The 21,864-nt window shown below is 39.8% G+C and overlaps 1 protein-coding gene and 1 long non-coding RNA gene across 3 annotated transcripts in view; one reads left to right on the top strand and one right to left on the bottom strand.

Annotated features, from left to right (window-relative positions):
- The window catches only part of ATP13A5 (ATPase 13A5), a 115,672-nt gene that overhangs the window by 2,983 nt on the left and 90,825 nt on the right, over positions 1-21,864 (bottom strand). For both annotated transcript variants that reach the window (XM_081796604.1, XM_081796605.1), the window contains exons 25-29: positions 20,323-20,395; positions 12,099-12,273; positions 9,664-9,866; positions 3,815-3,903; positions 1,407-1,487 (exon numbers count right to left, since the gene is read on the bottom strand). In XM_081796604.1, coding sequence (XP_081652730.1) covers positions 1,407-1,487; positions 3,815-3,903; positions 9,664-9,866; positions 12,099-12,273; positions 20,323-20,395 — 621 coding nt within the window. The remainder of the gene's footprint in view (positions 1-1,406; positions 1,488-3,814; positions 3,904-9,663; positions 9,867-12,098; positions 12,274-20,322; positions 20,396-21,864) is intronic.
- Positions 2,419-5,885, top strand: LOC144612749 (uncharacterized). The gene is made up of 3 exons (XR_013557951.1): positions 2,419-2,635; positions 4,101-4,277; positions 5,393-5,885. It is a non-coding gene; the product is annotated as an uncharacterized LOC144612749 (long non-coding RNA).

Here is a 21,864-nt window from a genome sequence, read left to right as displayed (position 1 = left end):
TGGTTATGCTAGACTTTCTGTCACATGTAGCCATAGTCTTCTCAATAATCACTTTTAATGATCCTATACCATTTTTTCAAATTGGTGTATAACGATTGATTTAAACAAACAGCATCTCTACTTTTGAACATATAGGTTGAATCTAAAATTTTACCACCATAGGGGTACCTGGGTGGCTCCGTTGGTTAAGCGTCCAACTTTGCCTCAGGTCACGATCTCATGGTTCATGAGTTCGAGCCCGCATCAGCCTCTGTACTGACAGCTCAGAGCCTGGAGCCTGTTTCCTATTCTGTGTCTCTTTCCCTCTCTGCCCCTCCCCTGCTCACACTCTGTCTCTCTCTCAAAAATAAATAAACATTAAAATGTTTTAAAATTAAGATAAAATAAAATTTTACCACCATAGATAATACTACGATGAATACCTTCATACATGTAGGCTTTTTTTCTCCCCCTTTGGGTTATTTAAAAATCTCTATAGTCTCAGGCACCTGGGCTACTCAGTTGGTTAAGCATCTGACTCTTGATTTTTGGCTCAGGTAGTGATCTCACAGTTTGTGAGATCGAGCCCTACATTGGGCTCTGTGCTGTCAGCAGAGAGCTTTCTTGGGATTTTCTCTCTCTCCCCATCTCTCTCTGCCTTTCCTCCACTCGTGTTCTATCTATCAAAATAAATGAATAAAAACTTAAAAAAAATAAAATACGTAAAAATATATATAGTCTCAAATGGAATTCCTTAGAGTATGAGAAATTTTACACTCATTGTATACAATGATGTGTGTGTCACACACACACATATATTTATATAGATTTGTTTGAACCCTTTTCCCAAGGGATTTACAACACATGAATCTTTTTTTTTTAAACTGTCCCTTAAAAAAAATAATACCCAGGACTTTCACTGAGTAGGTAAAGTCATTTAATGACAGTGAATAGAAGAAAAATACTATAGGGGAAGACTTTCAAGAGTAAGAATTGACTAGATGAGCAATGGTTTCCTTCCACTCTTAATTAAGGAAGCCCTTCTGAAGACAGCTCTTCACGCTGAAAGGTCTCATTGAATTTTAGAGCTTGTAGGTCACCTGGTCTAGTCTCTACTAGCTTATTGATAATACTAGAAAAATACACTACGATGCCTTCATGGGAGACAAAAATTAGAGTTAATTTGATGTTTTGCCTTCCATGCTAAACATGGATCCTGAGAACATTTCTATGCAGCCTTTAGAGAAGTTTAAATCACTCTCCAAGAGTTTCCCCCAAAGAGAACATGCACAGTTCTTATAAACCGTTAATAACTATCACTTTGGGAGACAAAAACGGTCCATCTAAAAAACAGGTATGTGTTGAGAATGAGACCCTTTATTTGTTTATTTTCCCAGAAAGAGTGTAAGAGATGTACAGAAATTTACCTCTATGAGGAAGGCCACACAGAATTGGGTGAGGGCTGCCACCAAAATCGAAACCCTCCATGATGTCAGTGTTGGGATAAACTGTTAAAAAAAGAATCTTACCTTTATACCATGCAGACCTTAAATTTTGAACATACACACACATAAACATTATCTTATTTAATTTATGTATTTGTAACAGCTCTCTGAGCTTGGAGGGTAGGCATTGCTTTCTCCACTTCACAGATGAGGTCAGTGCGTTGCCTAAGGATGCAAAGCCAATCAATAAATAGAGCCAGAATTCAAATCAGAACTGACTGCCTCTTGGCCTGTGTTTCCTCCACTGCCTGAGAGTAAACATTCGGTAAAATGTGCCATGGGTCACAGACATGAGACAAAACACTTTGGAACCTGTGTGTCTCTCTTCATTTTTATCTTTTCAAATGGAGGTAAGAGGATGCAGGATTAAGTCATTCATCTAATATTGCTATCACTTCTAATCCTCCCAAAGTTAAAATCTACTTGGAGTTCATTCATTCAGTGAAATTGACGTATGAGTAAAACATAAAGGGCACAGAGGTTACCAGTTACTTTTGATACTAGGTAGAAACTTTCCGAACCAAGGTTCCCAGCCCTAAGTCTAACGGCTTGATCAACGTTGAACGCACACAACCCACCTCCTTTTAAGGATTCAAGGGTACCTATTGGCCACCAATTATGATTAAATGATAGGTATTAACACTACAACTTCCCATGCTGGCATCAGTGGCAAAAGATTACTCCCACAACTCCCTTTCTGATCCCAAAGTCAAATATGGGGGCTGAGCTGTTGTTGGGACTAAAACCACAGATCCTCCACAGCATCTGATTGCCCCCTTGCAATTCTCATCCCCAGTCAGATACGGGTTATTGCGCTTTATTTTCTCCCGTCATGTAGAGACAGCCTTTCTCAGGGTTGTGAGACAGAGCACCTGGGTGCAGAGCTGTCTGGAGACTGTTGTGAGATCTGGCAGTGGGTCAGAGCATAGTGGAGAACCTGGTCCTTCCCCTCCCTGCTGCTCCTGCCCTGATCTGAGAGGACTCCTCTCCATCCCTTGGCCTGGAAAACACTTGTCACACTGCTTTGGAATTATCTGCCCACGGGATGGTCTTCCCTCCTAGCCTCTGAACTACTTGAGAGCTGTGCCCACGCGCCTTACACATCTTGGGCTCGCTAGTGCCAAGCATGCTCTGGAGCTTCATAATGTCTTGTAAGTGACTAAATGGTCTAGGTTCTCATTTCCTAACTGCATCTCCCTCCATAGACTCTCTGCTCAAGCATATAGCATCACGTAATTAGGCTGCCATCACGTAATTAGGCTGTCCTAAAAGCCCTGCTGGAAAGCCTGCTCAGATATCTTCATTGACTCTCTGTTGCTCTCAGGAGAAAGCCCAAACTCCCCTGGCCACCTTTGTCCAGCCACACCACGCCTTCCTCACATTCCACAGCATGTTGCCTCAGGCTTTGCCAATCCTCCAAGCATTCTGTGAAACAAGTCTTGCTTTCGATTTTTATTTCGGCCACCTTACATTCTTTTGCATTTCCAAGACAAAAGAGATTCTTGCAGCCTTCTCTGCTTGTGCTCAGGCTGTTTTCCTGGTTTGAAATACCTTTACCTCCTACCTAGCAAAATCCAGCCTATCCTGTGGACCCAGATCAAGTTGAGCCTCCACCATGAGGCCCTCCATGATGGTACAGGGTACAGGCCCCGTGAGAGCTCCTCCTTCCTGTGTTCTTCCCACTTCTCCCTACACCCTCTACAAGCACAGGTGGTCCCAGGTGGCCATGTCATCATTTCACTCGCATAGGACACAATGTCCTCAACAAAACTATAGACTGCAAGAGTCAATCCCTCTCTTTCATTTCTCCCACAATGCTGGCTCTAAGAATGGTTTCAATGACCTCTTCTTAAATTTTATTTTAACCCACCACCCCTTGGGTTAAGTGATGCCCACTGAAATAAAACTTCCCATAGTCAATGTCTGACAGACAGAACCTGATTGGCCTACAGGTCTACTTTTTCTTACTCCTTACAACTACATTATAAAGGATTTCTACTATATGTTTAAAAAACGACACTTGAAGAATTACTGAATTAACACATCAATTTATCATATTAGCATAACATGGATGAATAAAGTATCCAAACAGCATTTTTAGGTGTGAATAGGATAAATGTTCTAGATTGATAATACAGATGATATGGGAACAAGCAGAGGTTATCACACATAAGTGTGATGAGTTATTTGTTCCTCTAGGAAGTCAGAATAGCCTCACAACATGAGATGGTTGGAGAGAATACGGTAATACCTGACTTGCAAATTACAGTGCAAATATGGTCCCATTGCACATATGAGTCACTCCAGAGGTGGAAATGAATACCACTTACCTCCATTCCACGATATATATCTTGAAAGTCAGAAAACAGAATGAAAACTGTGAGGCCCAAGGCAGATATCAGCAGAAATGAGAATATATCTGAAGAAACACCAAACGTTATTTTTAGATGCTAAACGAATGTTTCATATAATTTGGCACACACTGCAGAATCAATTATCTCTGTTGGGCAAATATCGGCTCTATCTTCAGATGTTTTGATAGATCCTCATATGTTTTAAAATATGTTCTAATGCTTACCAGACAAAGGTGACAGCTTCACATCTTTCCTTTGAAAGGCGTGCTATGGAAAACTGCTGATCTAATACAGGACACTCCATAAAGGAGTCACGTCAGCTGAGAAGTCCAGGAGGGCCGGGACGCCCTGCAGTGACCAGCCTACGTGAAGGGTCACCAGAGAAGCCCCAGTGCTTTATCACTGCGTGTCTGGTGAATTGTGCATGAATGGATGAACGGTCAGTCCTCTTAGTATCATTGCATTCTTTGTTGCCTGGAGAATAAAGTCCAAGGGTCTTCAACTGATATTCAAGGTCTTCCTTGAATGGAATCCAATTTCCATCTGCCTTTCTGTTCTAGTCTCTTATTGCTCTTTCTTATGTGTTGGAGGGGGGTTAAATCACAAACCTGCTACCTCCATGGAGGACTTTGTTCACAAAGTACCCTGTATAGCGGATATTCTTTATGTCTTGGCAGTTTTTCTTAAATTTTTCTTAAAGAGCCCAATTCAGATACCACGTTCTTTTTAAGGACTACCCAGGCCTCTCTCACAAAGTTTTCTTTCATATGGTTATGTAACACTCTGCTTTGCAAGATCTTTATGCATCTACTAGACTGTAACCTCTTAAAAGTGACTTCGTATGCCCTTCTGTAGGACTCTGAATTGAAAGAATGAGGAGCTATCATGTACATCTGCTGGGTTCTTTCTCTCCAACCTGCCCGAATAGCTTTGCTTTAGGAAGCTTAAACTTCCCAGGATGCACTGTGCCAACACCACTGTTTTTATCCCTCCGGCCCTACCCACGTCTGCATCCACAGAGCTTTTACACACTTTGTAGATGGGCCTTACAAATGTTTTCTGATGAGATTAGCACCTTCAGGCCCGAACAATTGGATTTCATCAGTGTTGCCATGATATAAAGGATCCTAACACGCTCTAAAATTTATAAACAAACAAACTGGATGTTCTCTTATATTCTCTCTACCTCGTTTATTCCAAGGTTTATGGCCTGCCAGCCCCCACCTCTATACAGGTCTATACGAACCAAAAATCGGAGATGACCGTGCCGCTGCAGCTGGCCCTATTTTTGTGAAGACATCAAAGCTCTGTTTCACCCCTGTGCACCTACACACCCCCTCATATTCATCCAAGCTTCACTTGATATATACAGCTAGATGCCACACCTCCCAGAAGAAGAGCCAGGCTTGCTTGGGAGGGGTGTGAAGCAGAGAGAAGAAAAAGCAGGGGCACCAGGATCGCTTATTTCCCAAAATAATGTGTGCAGCTGGGTAAGAAGAGCCCAGGAGATGGCTGTGTGGATTTTTCATTTATGTCATTGTTTCCATGTCCCAGGGACCCAGATGTTGGGAAGAAGATGATGCCCCAAGTGTCCATCCTGACAAAGGCCTGGTAGTCACAGCAACTGAGTGGAGTGCTGGACACATCACACCGTCCTTAGACTAATGATCTGAAAAGCAGGCCAGGTGGGCACACGAATGACCAGTGTGGAAGGAAAATTATAAGGCCTTCATGTAATTCAGCTTTGATTGGAGAACATAATGATGAACGGAAGTGATTGTTGCCTCCCTAGATCAGTTGCTGTTGATGAGGAAGCTTGAAAGAATGGTACTCTTTTTGCACACGTCATTTGGGAAGACATGTCCTGGGCAAGACACTACAGATTGTTTGCAAGGAAGGGAAGGGTTTGCAAATAGTCACATCTGTTTCCATAAAGATTAAGTTTGTATTCTTTCTAGATCGTCTCATTATAAAGTTGATCTGCCAAAGGCTATCAAGAAAGATACAGAGTTGAAAATAAAATTGCTTGATATTGTAATAGAAAGTTCCAAGGACTTTTGAGACTAAGTGACTTAGGAGATTCTGTTGTTAGAATATTTGTTTATAAAACTTGTTTTTAACTTAAGATTTTCAGTTATTTTCGATGTAGGACTTGAGTTTACCCACAAGCTTTAAGTCACTATGATGTAACTAATTCGGTTCTCAATTCAATGTATGTAAAAAACTTTGTAGTTACTGTTCAAACTAAAGTACTTGCCAAAGTAATATATCATATCCTCCTTGTAAAATACATTCACAATCAAAAAAAGGACTATAAGTGATTTAGCTTAAAACATAAAGCAGAATCTTGATTTGTTGTGACAAGAGCCAAGGGCATTATCAAACACTGAATCAAAACTAAAAAATATCATAAGAAAATCAGGAAGAAGTTTATAGAAAATATAAAATGAAAGGAAGGTCTTAGCATGCTCTCAAAACCTTTGAAAAAACAGCTGTACCAAAAAAAAATGGGGTGTGGTAGTGACAATAGATAGAATGGTAAATAATTACTAAAACTAGTTTAACATAGTCAAGGTATATTTCTAATTTAGGAATAGGAATGAGGCTTACTTTTCTAATATCTATGACTTATTTAGAAAATTACAGATTGCAGGTTATGCCATACGATGGCAAAACTATAGTAAATTCCCCAGAGCAGAAATTTTACAGGCCAGGTTCTCTGATCAGGACAATAAAACTAGAAACTATTAACTAAATTTAATGAAAAATCCCTTCTAACATACAGATTTAACACAAAATTCAAAACATCAGCTGGGACAAAAAAGCAAATCAAGTCCATTTGCAGACTGTTGAATAAAGAGGACTAGAGGAATGAAAACGAAATCCCTTTCCACTTGAAACGGAAACCTCTCTATTCTGAAAACTAGGTGGGTCAGAGAAGAAATCAAGTCATAATTAGAGACATGTGAAAATGTAAAGAACGTGGCCCAAACTTTGTTGATCTTGAATGATTTTCTTGTTTCACAAGAATCAAAAGAAAATACATTATAAAGTCAATTCAAACATTACAATTTTTTCAGAGAAAGTAAGAAGGAAGAAAAAGAATGAAAACAGCAAAATTAATAAGTTAGAAAAGAGAAAGCATACAGAATTTATTAAATCTGAGAACTGGTCTTTTAAAGAAAACCAGCAAAAATATCGTTCTTGTAAGAATATATGAAAAAGGTAACACATACAGGATGAGAATATTCAAAGAGTTATAAAAGGAAATAAAATTATAAGAACATACGACTCAAAATCTTATGCTGAGACTCAATAATCTCAATGAACTAGAAATATCTGGGGGAAAACTTGTTATGTGAAAACACAGTTTAAAGGGGCGCCTGGGTGGCGCAGTCGGTTAAGCGTCCGACTTCAGCCAGGTCACGATCTCGCGGTCCGTGAGTTTGAGCCCCGCGTCAGGCTCTGGGCTGATGGCTCGGAGCCTGGAGCCTGTTTCCGATTCTGTGTCTCCCTCTCTCTCTGCCCCTCCCCCGTTCATGCTCTGTCTCTCTCTGTCCCAAAAATAAATAAAAAACGTTGGAAAAAAAAAAAAAAAAAAGAAAACACAGTTTAAAAAGAGGATAATTTGGGGCACCTGGGTGGGTCAATCGGCTAAGTGTCCGACTTTAACTCAGGTCATGATCTGGCAGCCCCTGAGTTTGAGCTCCCTGTCAGGCTCTGTGCAGACAGCTCAGAGCCTGGAGCCTGCTTTGCATTCTGTGTCTCCCTCTCTGTTCCTCCCCCACTCACACTTTGTCTCTCTCTCTCTCTCAAAAGTAAATAAACATTAAAACAATAATAAAATAAAATAAAATAAAATAAAATAAAATAATAGAAAGAGGGTAACAAATCAGTCCTTTAAAAAAAACACAAATCTTTCAAAGGAAGGATTTAGAGCCAGATTATTTTACTGGGTTCTTGCAAATTGTCAAGAATAGACCCAGGAGAGAAAAAGTCAGAGTTTTCAAGCCTAATAATAAACCTAACAAAACACTACCCACACACACAAAATCAATCCAACAGGAAATGCAGATATCAAAAAGCTATAAAATTTGGGGGGCCTGGGTGGCTCAGTTGGTTGAGTGTCCTACTTCAGCTCAGGTCATGATCTCACAGTTCCTGAGTTCAAGCCCCATCTAGGGGTTTGTGCTGAGAGCACAGAGCCTGGAGCCTGCTTCAGCTTTCTCTTTGCCCTGCCCCCTTCTTTCTCAAAAACAAACATTAAAAAAAATTTTTTTAAATAAAGAATGAACAAATGGAGAAGCATAATATAGTATGTCTTTAAAACTGAGGACTTAATTGTGTAAACATTATAATTTCCCCAAAGTATCAAAATTCAAAAAAGGAATTTTAAAAAAGCCTTACAATTTATTCTAGAGTTTATCTGGAAAGATGAATAAGAAAGAGAAGTAAAAAATGTTTGAAAACTGAAGAGTAATGAAGATACATCAATCTAACTGCTTATTAAAACTTATTATAAAACTATAGCTAAATAAATGAAACTATAATTTTTAAAGTATAGTGATAGACCAAGAATAAGCTGGCATGTTAATGAGACAGAAAAGATAGTCTAGGAACTAATTAATTGTATATAAATTAATATGTAAGTATATAACAAATATAAAAACTCACATAATATAAATTATGTATATAATGCAGCCATAAATATACATGAATATGTAGGTATGATAAAGGTGGCATATAATCGGTTGAGAAATAAATGATGAAAAGAAATATTAAGTAAAATCTGCTGGGAAAACGAACCACTAGTTAGATAAAGTAGTTTGATCTCTACTTCAAACTGTATGATGAAATTAACATTAGATTTAAAAAGCAATAAAAGAAATTTAAAAAACAAGAGAAATTCTAATCTACCTGATTTTGCAATGGGAAAAACCTCTCTGTGCCTAAAGGCAATGGGAAGAAAATCGCAAAGGAATAAACTCATACAAATAAATAAGAAATAGAAGAGTGACCCTGTTGGAAAAGAATGGATAAAAATGTACGTAGGCAATTCAGAGAAGAGATGGCTAAAATCATGAAAATGTGTTCATCCTCACTGGTGATTCAAGAAATGCACAGAATAAAGTAACTTGCCCAATGTTGTGAAGCTACAAAGAGGTCAAGTTGTATCTGAATTGGTTAGAAAAGTCTTTTACAAAGTGTCTGGATATATATACTCAAAATCATTCTTGATGACTCACAACAGGACAGGACTCGTAACTATTTAATAATGCATGTGTGTATCTGCACATAAGGAGTTTCCTGCCCAGGTTTCTACCACTCATGAAAATTATCCTTCAATACTCCATTAACAAAAATTTTTTTTAATGGAATTACATTTAAAAAAAATTTTTAACGTGTATTTATTTTGGGGAGAGAGAGACAGAGTGCAATTGGGGGAGGGGCAGAAAGAAAGGGAGACACAGAATCTGAAACAGACGCCAGCCAGGCTCTGAGCTGTCAGCACAGAGCCTGATGTGGGGCTCAAACTCAGGACCTGCAAGATGATGACCTGAGCCGAAGTCAGACGCTTAACCTACTGAGTCACCCAGGCACCCCTCTTTTTTAATTGCAAGATAAAGCTGAGAAAATACAGAAAGTGAAAGAAAATAATGGTGGATAACTAGAGGGAGAGCTTGTAAGAATGAGAGCAAGTCACAAAAGCATTATACAACCATTTGTAGATACTTCATTCCAGAGTTCAGCCATCACTTTACCACTGAACTGCAACCCTGGGGAGGGTGGGGAAATGGAAGGAAAATTAAACTTCATATACTCACAGTTTGTGTAGATGGGTTTTCGAAATGGCTTTCCCTTAGAGAAGATAAACGCTGCTGTGATACAGTTGATGGTGGTGAGGGGCCACAGTGTGGTACTCTCAAAACTTAAAACTGAACCAGGAATCAGCGTTGTATTTTCAGTCCCATTTCTCTCCAAACTCATATTCATTGAGAAATTACTTTTGTTGTCCAGAAAGCACTCACTACAAGAGAATCGCCAACATTTATAGGATTTTCTATTCTATTTTTATCCAGGTGGCGGGAAAACAAAAAAAGTTTATCACTGCCATGGGGTCTCAGCTTTCAGATTGTCCCAGCCAGTAACTACCAAGACATATTTTGTTCACCTCTTGCAATGACAAAGCAGAAATAACACTTAGAACAAGTCAAAATTATTCTTTGTCTCTCATTCCATTTAGAACAAGTGATTTGTGTTGAAAGGGCTTGGATGATAATTTTCTATGAAATTCCTTTCAGTTCAGAACAAATGAACCATGGCTGCCCATGTGTGTGCATTCGTGCATGTTGGGGGAGGGTTGTGGTGGGCACATGTGTGTGTGTGTGTGTGTGTGTGTGTGTGTGTGAGAGAGAGAGAGAGAGAGAGTATGTATGTGTTGTTTTCTCTTCTGAGGACTAATATAAGCCTACTACCTTAGGTCCTGAGTATGAATCTGCCTGCTCTATATCACTCTCTTCCTGAGGATCCAAAAATGACCCTCTCCTGTTTCTGAGTGTCAGTGGCTCTATTTTGCTAATAAATTAAATGCCAACTTCTCAGGCAAGCCCAGAAATCTTCGAATCTGGCTTCCTGCCCTTATCTTTTGCCAGCCCTTCTCTGCTCCTTATACTCCAAACACATAGGAAAATTTTCTGTTCCCCAAGTACTACAGTTTGCACACGCCTGGGTCGAATACTCTATTCCGTCTCCATCCCTCTGTTGTCTTTAGTTCACTGGAAAGTTTGCCTACTGCTCTCTGTTCTTGCTTCTAGTGCTGTATTTAGCTCATTGTTCTGCAATTATTCATTCACATGTTTTTATTTTCCACCCCTGGGATGAGAGTTCCTTGAATATGGAATTTCTCTTTTGGGTTTACTTTGTTGTGATTTTACCCAAATTTACAACACCTTAACACCTAGCACAGAAATGCCACAGAATAGTTCCTCAGAAAAACATTTGTTTAAAAGATGAGCCTTCCCAGTCCAGATTGATCTATTTGCAATGTTTATTTTTTTTAATCTCCAAACTCACAAATTAGTTTGTATCAGCTTTCTTGTTCAGCTTGAAACTTTTTACTCTTGTAACTGTTTATAGATGAAATTAGTTCCCAATAAATAGACTTAAGTCTTAATATCTTTGGTTCCCTAGGGTCCCACAATGTGTTTGGCATATGGTAGATGTTCAATTAATGTTTGCTGAGTACATTAATGAAACAAATAATCAGTAGTCACAAAATGTTTTTGCACAAGACAGATAGACCAGAAGGCCTGAATTATAGAGTTTAACACAAAAATATATTTATTCTGTTATACTTACATTGCAGATAAGAGAGTTAAGATCTAGTGTTGCAGGGTTAGTGATAAAGGCAGGACTACCTAGCCATCATCCATTTAGCTATCCCTGCTTGTCTCCCAGATTCAGAATTTTACTTATCTGAATATATGCCTTCCGATGAGGAGAAAAATCTGGTTTTGAGACAAAAATGAATTCTCTACTCCAAGCAATAATACTTGAATTGCTGAATTTAGGGTGTAAATGGCAATCTTAGACATCATTCAGTAGTTTTCAATCTTTCACTGGTTGCTGGGGCTCCGGTGCTTCAGGAGCATCATGGAGTCTGTGAAGAGGAGTTTGTCCAAGCCTTACCTCAAGGCTTGAAAAACTCAAGCTAATTTAAGCCAATCTCTCTTGTAAATCAGAGGCCAGCTGACTAAGTCCATAGGCCAAATCCAACTCAACACCTCTTTTTGTAAATAAAGTTTTATTGGAACATAGTCACACCTACTTTTTATTGATTGTCTATGTCTGCTTTTCACTGCAACAGTAGTACTGAGTAATTGCAACAGACACTGTCTAGTCCAAAGAGCTTAAAGTATTTACTGTCTAGCCCTATGTAAGAAACGTTTGCTGACCTCTGGTCTATATGATAACCAAACCACCAGGGAATGAATGCATTCATTTACTAAACACATTTAGTCTACACATTAACAACCAATGTGAAGATCTTCCCCCCCCCCCTCCACTGACATGGCTCACCCCAGGACTCCACCTATTAACTGTGTTTGGTGTTCTATCCTGACATTGGTAGCATAGAACCCTGGAGACCCAACTGTTGTTAATTAAAAATTTAGGGTGTATGTTCAACCAAGTTGTACAGTGACATTGGGCACTCGTTGTATCACCTTCAGAAAGGAAAACTAAAAAAACTGAACTTTACCTGTATCTGTAGACCTCACAATACCAGGGCTGCTTCTTCACATAGAGAAATGCACAGATTTGCACAATGCAGGTGAAACAGGTGTTCAAAAAGACTGAGAGCAGCAGAGGGGGAGAGAGGAGCTGTCCGGCCGGTCGGTAAGGAGCCAGTTTGGGGTAGGCATGAGTTGAACTCACTGAAAGACAAATGCATTTTCCCCTATTACAGTTTCATTATTGACAATAGAAGATTGAGATGCCTGTTATCTTGAGACTTCCGTTAGGATTCAGATTCAGCAAACATGAACTCAGGGTTTACATCTAGGGAAGCACATTGCTTAGGTGTATATCCAATGCTACCAGCCTTTGCCTCTTCCATGCTTTTGTTTCACCTTCAGAAACAAAAAGTAATAGGTTTAAAAGCTCTATAAATAATACATTTACCATATTTCATGGTGCATATATTTTCTTCACAAGATGACCAGGAAATGTATGTAAAATAGAAAGGTGGCCTTCCACATGGATAAGCAGTACTATGATCTCTCAGTGCTGGTAGGAAGGCAGAGAGTTTAAGATAAGGAGAGTAAGAGGCATCAGGCTAGATTAATCTTCATATGCTGGAGATTATGTTTTAAGTACCGATTTTATTATTCATTCATCCAACATTCTCTGAGCACTTTAGTGTACCAGGATAGATGCTAGAGGTGTGTTCTGTTCCCTGCTGGATAAGTGTGTAAATGGAGAACTGCTAGAGTGTATTAAGCTTGGTTAGGAAAAATAACTCAAAACAGTCTTGCTTCCAGATGAGAGTATTAAAATGTATTATAGCTTTGATCCTAGAGTTTATGTATTTTTTTTTAATTTAAAGGATAGGCGATAGGCAGAGATTAAACAGAACCACAAAAACAACAGACTGCATCCTTCTTAGGAGCCATATGTTCTAACAAGCTATTGAAAATGGAATGTACTTTACTTCTTAGGGCAGTGCAGGGAAGAAGCATGGAAAAGTCAGGAATTAGATACATTACATCAAAGGTTTACACAAGAGTCGTGTCTCACTTCTTGTCTTCATAGCTGATACCTTTTCCTTTTTCATAGCAAATCATTGGTTTCTTTGATGTAAGGAAGAAAGTAGACTGTGTATGCTGAGGTTTGTGTTCATGAATGAAGGGGTAGGGTGGTAGGAGCAGGTGTCCAGTCTGGGATGATAAAACTCTAAAGTAGGTCTTCAGTTTGCTCGGTGGGTTCTTGGGTAATCACCTGAACCCTCTGGTACTTCATTTTTCTCAAGTATAAAATGAATGTGTTGGAATATCTAAATGGTCTCCAAAGTCTCTTCCAACTCTTTTACTCTAAAGCTCTATGACTCTCTAAGGATTTACCTTTTTTTTGCTTAAGTTTATTTATTTATTTATTTATTTATTCATTTGGAGACAGAGAGAGTGAGCAGGGAAGGGGCAGAGAGAGAGGGGGAGAGAGAATCCCAAGCAAGTTCTGCACTGTCAGCATGAAGACTTGATGCAGGTCTTGAACTCACAAACCGCGAGACCACGACCTGAGCTGAAACCAAGAGTCAGAGGTTTAACTGAATGAGCCACCCAGGTGCACCTAAGGCTTTACCTTTACCAATTTAATCAATAGTTGCCTGGGACAGTGCTAGGCTGCAAGCTGTGAAGTATGCACAGATGAGGAGGTCATCTCATCTGCCCCAAAGAACTTGAAGTCTAATGGAAGACAAAGACGGGTTGTAATAAAGAATTTGGTTGGCTTTTATTCCCAGTTCCTGGGATGTATCCTCTAAGTTGTTGGGATTTCCTAAGTTGATAGGAGTGTCTTTATTCATGATAGCAATGATGGTTTATGCAAATAAGATGACAGATGGCAGGCATAAAGAGAGTTGGTGATAAAATGATAATCCAGCATATAGATGCCATGACACCAAAGGTTGAGATCAACTTGGGGCATCTGGATGGCTCAGCTGGTTTAAGCATCCAACTCCTGACTTTAGCTCGGGTCATGACCTCGTGGTTCATGAGTTCAAGCCCCACATCAGGCTCTGTGCTGGCAGTGCAGAGCCTGCTTGGGATTCTCTCTCCCTCTCTCTCTCTGTCCTTCCCCTGCTTGCCCTCTCTCTCTCTCTCAAAAATAAATCTCAAAAAAAAGAAATTTGAAAAATAAAAAGATTGAGATCAACTTCATGGCAAATGATTCCACCAATCATGTCTAAATAATGAAACCCCAATAAAAACTCTAGACACCAAAGTTCAGGTGGATTTCCTTGTATGGCAATCCTCTGCATATTGTCACACATTGATATTCCAGGAAGATAAGGCAAACTGACACCCCACGAAGAGGACAATGGATGTGTGGGGATCCTCCCACCAGACCTCACTCTCCCTTTGGCTGGTTCTGATTTGTATCCCTTTGCTATTATAAAACTGGAATCATATGTATAGCACTTCCCTGAATGAGTTGTTGATATGAATCACTGAACCTATGGGGAGAAGAAGAACCCCCCAATTTTGCAGCCAGCTAATCAGACTTGTGGGTGTCATGGGGACCCCCAAACTTATGGCTGAGGTCTAAAGTAAGGGCAGTCTTGTGGAGGCTGTGCCCTTAAGTTGTAAAGTCTGGCCTCACTCTGGATGGTTGGTGTGAGAAGTCATTGCATGGCACTCAAGGAAGGGGCACCATGTGGACTGTGGTCAATGCAAGGAGACTGTGCCCTGGGGGCACAGAAGGCAGAGAGGCTACAGTGTTTCTAGTTCTTCCCATGTTCCTGCACTCAAGGAAGAAGACGGCCACCAAATGACTAAGTAGGCTGTGGATAATGGAGAGAAGTCTAATTGCATCTCTGTGTATTCTGCTCTCCGGTACTCTCTTTCTCAGATGCTCGCTGAGCTTCTGACTTTTCTTTTACACAGAGACTGTGCTAGATTGAATTATTGGCCTCATTGTGGTAGAGTGCACTTTACCACCCTTTAATTTTGGTTTTGCTTTGTGATTTTCTCTGGCCGAAGAGATGTTAGAGGTTTGAGGCCTGCTTGCATGGCAATGCTCACTCTCTGTGATCATGCTCAGGTCTGTTAGGCCAGCCTGGCTCCAGAATTAAAAATGTGGAGCTGACTTGAATGAAACCCCTAACCTGGGGCAAGACCAACTGATCTACCTCCTAAAACAGATCAGATTCAGCTGACCTAGACCAGCTGACTATCTACAGAGCAATGGTATTGTAAGCCACCGGGTTTTGGGGAGAAGTTTGTTATACAGTAGTAATGTGGTAATAGCTGATTGATAGAGTCCTAACATAAAGAATATTTTAACTTTTCCCATATTAGAAATCCTAATACTTTCTGATAGAGAATGTGTATATCTGACTATAAAATTAACGGCTAGCGTTTAAGGGCCCCTACTATGTTCCAGAGGCTATGCTAAGTGTCTTATACACATCATTTCTTTTTTTTTTTTTCTTAATGTTTATTTATTTTGAGAGAGGGGGACAGAGGGCCAATGGGGGGGGGGGCAGGCAGAGAGAGAGGGAGACTGAGAATCCCAAGCAGGCTCTGCACTGTCAGCGAGGAGCCCGCTGCTAGGCTCGAACCCACAAACTGTGACATCATGACCTGAACTGAAATTGAGAGTCAGACGCTCAACTGACTGAGCCACCCAGGGGCCTCTAAACGTTATTTCTTTAAAAATCAATGCAAAATAGTTATCTCTATTTTACAGGTGAAGAAACTGAGCTTCAGAGAAGTAGGGTCCCTTATGTAAAGACCCATAGTTTGTGAGCAACAGCGTGGTAAAATAAACTTAAGTCTGTAAAGCCCCCCATTCTCTGCTCTATAGCATATCACAGTAGTGTGGATTTCATGAATCAAAAAGGATAAAAAACTTTTCTGAATTGCCCAGATTTCTTCAAAATGATGATGATATATGCAATCATGTTGCATGGAGAGAAATGTAAGCTTGTGAAGTGTTATATTTTATTCAGAATTAATCACTCTCTCCTCTGAGAGTCCACAGCACATTACTCATTTTGCTGCCCTGTAGTGAGGATGTCTCACATTAAATCTAGTCGTTGACACATGCACTCAGCAGACTGTGAGCTCGTTGAGGGAGGAAATCTAGGCTCATACCATTTCCTGTCCCTTACTGAAATTAGTACAGGGCCTGCTATGTGGGAGGACCTAGCAGTTTCAAATTTTTATTTTCAAAGGATACTCATAATTTTTCAGCATTATTTGAATATAATGTGGGTGTGATTCTCCTAAATAGTTGGCTTGCTTTATATTATGGACATTTCAAGTCATGTAACTCAAATTTCCAGAGCCTCCTGAACCCACCTGAACCACATGCAAGATTTTGAATGTGCCTCACGAGGCTTTTAAGGTGAAAAGATCTCTGTCCTCCATGATACTCTCCAAAGGGACCAAGAACCAAAAAAAAAAAAAAAAAAAAAAAAATTTACGATTCTTTGAAGCAATGTTGGAATTTATGTAAGAGATGCATTTACATAATGGATGGAGTCCCTCCTACAGCCTTTTTCTCTGGACAGTACCTCCTTCCACACACTGAAATGGTTGGCCTGAATGGAGCCAAATTACATGACCTCATTTTCATTCACAGAAATGACTGGCTTAAGGTAGACATCTTACTCAAGTTAGGTCAATGAATTTTCTCTCCAAAATATTTGCAAATGAGACACCGAGAGGCTGAGCTAATTAGCTGTGCAAAGACAAACAGAAAGGTTATGGAGATTCAATAATAGAGACACCATTTAGGGTCATTTGCAAGGCGAATGAGTTTAAGTCAGATGAAAACAGAGTGGAAAGGAGAAGAAAGAGACAAGATGGTTTCTTGGAAATAAAAAAAGTGGCCTCTGTTTTTCACTCTTTGGTGTTCTAGTCCTTCTCTGGACTGGGTGCTTCTGAGTTTCTAGTCTCAGATTTTTTCTGAGAATTATATTCATAAACATCCCCCTATCTCTATTTTCTTGATCTAATTTGAGTGGGTTTTGTTGAAGAGGATAGAGATGCAGCTAGAACAAATTCCTTTCAAAATGGCTCCTATACCTACTAGGGTCAAATTGAGCTTTAAGACATACATTTTCTTAATTGACTTCTCTGACTTCATTTTACTATTCTGCTTGATTTCCCCTTTAATATAGCTTGTCTTATTAGCTACCTTTGTGTTACCTTAAAATCTTGTAAGAACAAGGCAGGGTATATATAGATATGCAGGTGCATAAAAAATTAAATATGCAGTGGTATTGTCTTTGTACCATACTAATTCAGGCTTGAGGTTAAACACCCTAACCTGGGAACCTGGAAAGAAAAGAGCCTTGGTGAGAGTGATTTTATATTAATCATCCAATTGTCAATGACTACTAACATCTGCAGATGAATGTCCACGGTTCTCAACCCGGTAGTCAAGTTCTATGATCTGACCCAACTCATCTTTTCAAATTGCATCTCCCGCTGTTCCTTTTCACATACGCTACAGTGTGGTCAAATTGAAAAACTCATGCCCCAGCTCTCTCTTGCTCATGCTGCCTCATTCTACTTGAAAAGCTCTTCTTTTGGGAAAAGATTTTTGAAATCTGTCCATCCTTTCTATTTTGGTGCAAATGTTACTTCTTCCATGAAGCCATCCTTAGTATTTCTCTTTTCTCCATTGCCATCTCTGCCTATTATCAGAAATAACCTCTTGTTTCTCTGAACTCCCAAAGCACTTGCTGTGCTCTGGCACTCACTACTTTTGACTTTCATTTCCTTCATACATTTGTGTGAAGCCCCCTCCCCAACTAACTCTATACTTCAGTGATCAGTCTTTTCATGCCCCAGACACCTATGTGCCTAACATATAGTAAGAGGTGAACACATCTAAGAGGATGTTGAATGGGGCTTTTCCTCTGTCTGGGGAATTTTACTGAATCTCATATTTGATAATGATAAATCCCAACTGAATGTAAAGAGAGATCATGCCATATCTCTGTTGTACTCACTCAGAGGTATCCATACTGGTCCTTCAAGTGTAGCCATGCCCCTACCCCCAAGCAATTACCTATGTGCCAAATACATAAGAGAAAACCATGCTTTAAAGGAAATTGTTAAGAGCTGCAAGAATTATGGTTATCTTCCTAGCATCACTCCAATCCAAAATTAGGGGAGGTCATAAGAACTACTCTAGGAGAGACCTGAAGTGTCTTGAGGGGGAAGATTGCCTTGCCACCTTCGGTTGCAATATCAGAGGAGAAGGACGGGGGGCAGCAGCGAGAGAAAGCTATATATCTATCCATTAGGTGAAGTGGATGCTATGGAAATTAGCCAGGCTGGGGCTGTGTTGGAAGGAATCTGCCCAGTGGGGGCAGTCTGCGGGGGCTAGGGAGCCAAGCAGTAGAAAAAGTCTTCGTGGTGTTTACCACCAGCAGGCAATTGTTGAAAGGAATCCTGGGGAGTCAGAGGGAAAGAGTACCACCCATGTCAGGAAGGAGTCTAGTCCAGAGCAATTCAAAGGAATCTGAAAAACCCCCAAACTCACCAGTGATCCCATACCAATTGCCTGAAGTTTAGATGCCTGCCACATTAGAGGGTACTCGACAGGACAAAACTACAATACCCCCACGTGTATAAAGGGCCATTTGCTTTTGTTGTTCCAAGGCTCCCTGAGCAAGGGGCCCAAGGAAAGTAGAGAGTATGGCCTTCTCTCCCACTGCTTGCTTCAAGGTCAGGTTTGATCTAGAGGAAGAAAAAGTTTGAACTGGATGCAAACACAAAATGTGAATTTACGATACCTAGACTTTTGATGTCTGAAGATGAAATCATTTTAATACCTGATATTGACCAGGAAGTGATGTGCCCGTGGGATGATTGGGCTTGCAGTGATGGAAAAACAATAGCGTTTGAAGGCAGAGGAGTAAAACACAAACACTACTACCCACGTTTTTGGATTTTGAACCAATCAGCCTAGCTGTACGCATTCTAACTCTGTTCAAGGGCTCACTGAGTTAGCCAGTTATTTCAAAAGAAGAAAAAGAGATTAGGTGCAGGGTGGTATCATTCATCTTGCTGTGAGTGCTTACAGTGTGTGACACACTGTGTTGTACCCTTCACATGCATTGTTTTGTCTGATCCTCACAACCATATGAGAACATTTCATGTCAGAAAATTATTTCATAAATAATTTGCCAAAGTTCTCAGAGATAGGGAGTGGTGGAGAATAGCCATAGCCTTCACCTTTATGCTACTACTGCTAGCTTAGCTCCTGGAAGTTCCTGGTGGGTTTTTTTCTTCTTCTTCTTCTTTTCTTCTTCTTTTATTTAGCATCATCAACCATGTTCACAAGTAAATCATACAAAATGCTTAAAAATAGCCAACACTGCAAAGGCAATATCATTGACTCAAAATGTTCCAGTCATGTGACCATTAATAATGCACAGAAAAATAGGCTAATGGACTACAAATACACACTTTCACCTTAAGAATCGAAATTGATGTCACTTATGTTTCTGACACTGGTAAATTTTGCCACAGGGTTGATGTATCCGTTTCATGTTTTAAGATGCTACATGAAATTCTCAAGGTTATTAATATTCTGCATTGTCTGATTTTTTTAATCTGTTTTCATAACAGTCTCATTGTTGAACAAGGAAAAAGAGATGACTATGTCATTCTTTTTCTTTGCTCTCTGTTGAGGCAGTCTCCTTTCTCCCTTAAGAGTTAGTATGAAGCCCTGAGTCCTTGGATAAGAAATACTTTATCGCAGTGTCCTCGCAAAGGAAGGAAATGAGCAGTAGCTGCTGTGAGTCACACCTTGCTTTTGAGAGAATTTCTAGAGTTAAATGCTCGCATTTGTTCTCAACATGTCAAACACCTGGCAAAAATCTGGTTTCATATCAGTGTGAAACATAGCTGAATAATGGAAAGTCACCTTTGGGTTTTAAACATTTCCCTTTCTAGGTTTCTTGTACAATTTTCTATGTACAAGACACAAACCCACAAGGAACTCAGAATACATTGACCATTTTATGAAGCTAAGATTTATTTGCTATCAGGATGTTTTAGTGCCAAATCTCAGGACTTCAAGCCTCCACTTACTGCCAACACCTCTTTCAAAAAATTCACAAGTACAGTGGTTTCAGTAGTAAAGGTGTATCTTTCTCAAAAGCTTTTATTTGTATGAGCATTTCTAGAATGTCATGGGTAAATAAATACAAATAATGCTGTTTACTTTGCTGAAGTACTTACTTGTTAAACAGACCATCAAGGTAATGGCTACGTCTTGCATGAGATACTGGTAATTCCCAAAGAGCTGTAGCTGCTGGAAAGGAAATAAAAGTAAATATAAATGTTGCTTCTGCCATTGTAGCATTTTTATTATTGCCAACTCTCTTTCTGAATGTAATCAGGAAGCAACTGTTATTTTTCTCTCCTCTTTAAAAAGAAAGTAACTTACCTATGATCTTTAGCATCTCATTGTAGATAATGAAGCCAGATCACTACTTTCCCAGTGTTTAACTTAATTCCATGTTAGCAACAAGAGTCAGTCCGTTGGGAAACACCCGGGCTTGGGCCACAGTAATCTGACAGCTGTAGTCTCAGCCTGGACATTTGAATTCTCGACATAAGATACCCGCTGGGAACTTCAAGCTTAAACATTTGAAATCCAAGCCTCAAATCATTCAACAGGTGTTCCTCTCCATCCTATCCATGGATTGAGTTCACAAATAGTTCTCTTGGGGTCCATTCATTTTTACAAACTGAACAACTGCCACTATTCCCAAGAAAGCCCATTACAGACTTCAGTCTGGTGTGCTTGACTTTCTAAGGTCTGTGTAGACATAGAAGTTGTTTGAAGTTTACATTTATGGAGTCATATATAAAAGTCAGCATATAACCTCCAGAAATTTGCCTTGCAATACCTTTTGCAGCCAGGTCTGTTTATGTGCTTCATAGCTGCTGACTGAGCACTAACTTATAACCTGGTCTGAGCCATTATAGACCAGATTTATGCAAATGAGAAATATTTCTGGATTTTTAGAGTGTGAACCCAAGGCCCTGAAGTTTCTAATTTAAGGTCTCTGGGGGACACTCTTTTCTGGGTCTAAACCATCAGAATGAATGGCTTCAGGCTAGACTATCATTCCAATTCTATGTGTGAAGACTTTGAACTGAGAAATATTTCAGATTTTTAAGAAGATACAAATGATTCCTCATCCTCCATAAAGGGTTCCCAATGGTTCTCATCCTCTAAGTCTCTGTCCTCTTTACATTTCTTTCTCACATCCTTCCTCTTCTTTCCCCCTCAGAATGGTGCAGTTATATATAGGCAGGGTGACACGAAACAGGGAGGAATTTTCACAGGCAGCTTCAGTATTTGTTCCGGAAGCAGTTTTCATAGAACTATGGGGATCTGCCAGCCTGACCTCCCAGAGGCATATAAAGGCTTGGTCAAGGGCAAGATCTAGTATGTTCTTAGTGATAAAGGCAGAATTTGAATCTAGGTTTTCTGACTCCCAGTCCAGTTTCTGTTTCTACCCACCTGGTTGCCCCTTAGCCCTCTGTGTGTGATTCTTGTAGTTAATAGCCCACCAGATGCTAGAGACCTGTGGTCCTCATTCATGTCTCAAATGTCCCAGGAAAGCAGTATAGTAATAAATGCTCTCTGAAGCACTCCCTGAGTCTGTTGGATCATTTTACTCTAGAGCAAGTTATGACTGAAATAATGAAGATTTTCAACTTATACATATCCCTTCCATATAGCTATTTAATTTGTAAGTGATTATTTTT

The sequence above is a fragment of the Panthera onca genome, chromosome C2 (genome assembly GCF_046562875.1).
Source record: "Panthera onca isolate mPanOnc1 chromosome C2, mPanOnc1 haplotype 2, whole genome shotgun sequence".
NCBI classification, from domain to species: Eukaryota; Metazoa; Chordata; class Mammalia; order Carnivora; family Felidae; genus Panthera; species Panthera onca.
Note: the sequence above shows the minus strand (reverse complement) of the source record. Positions and strands in the feature narration are given on the sequence as shown.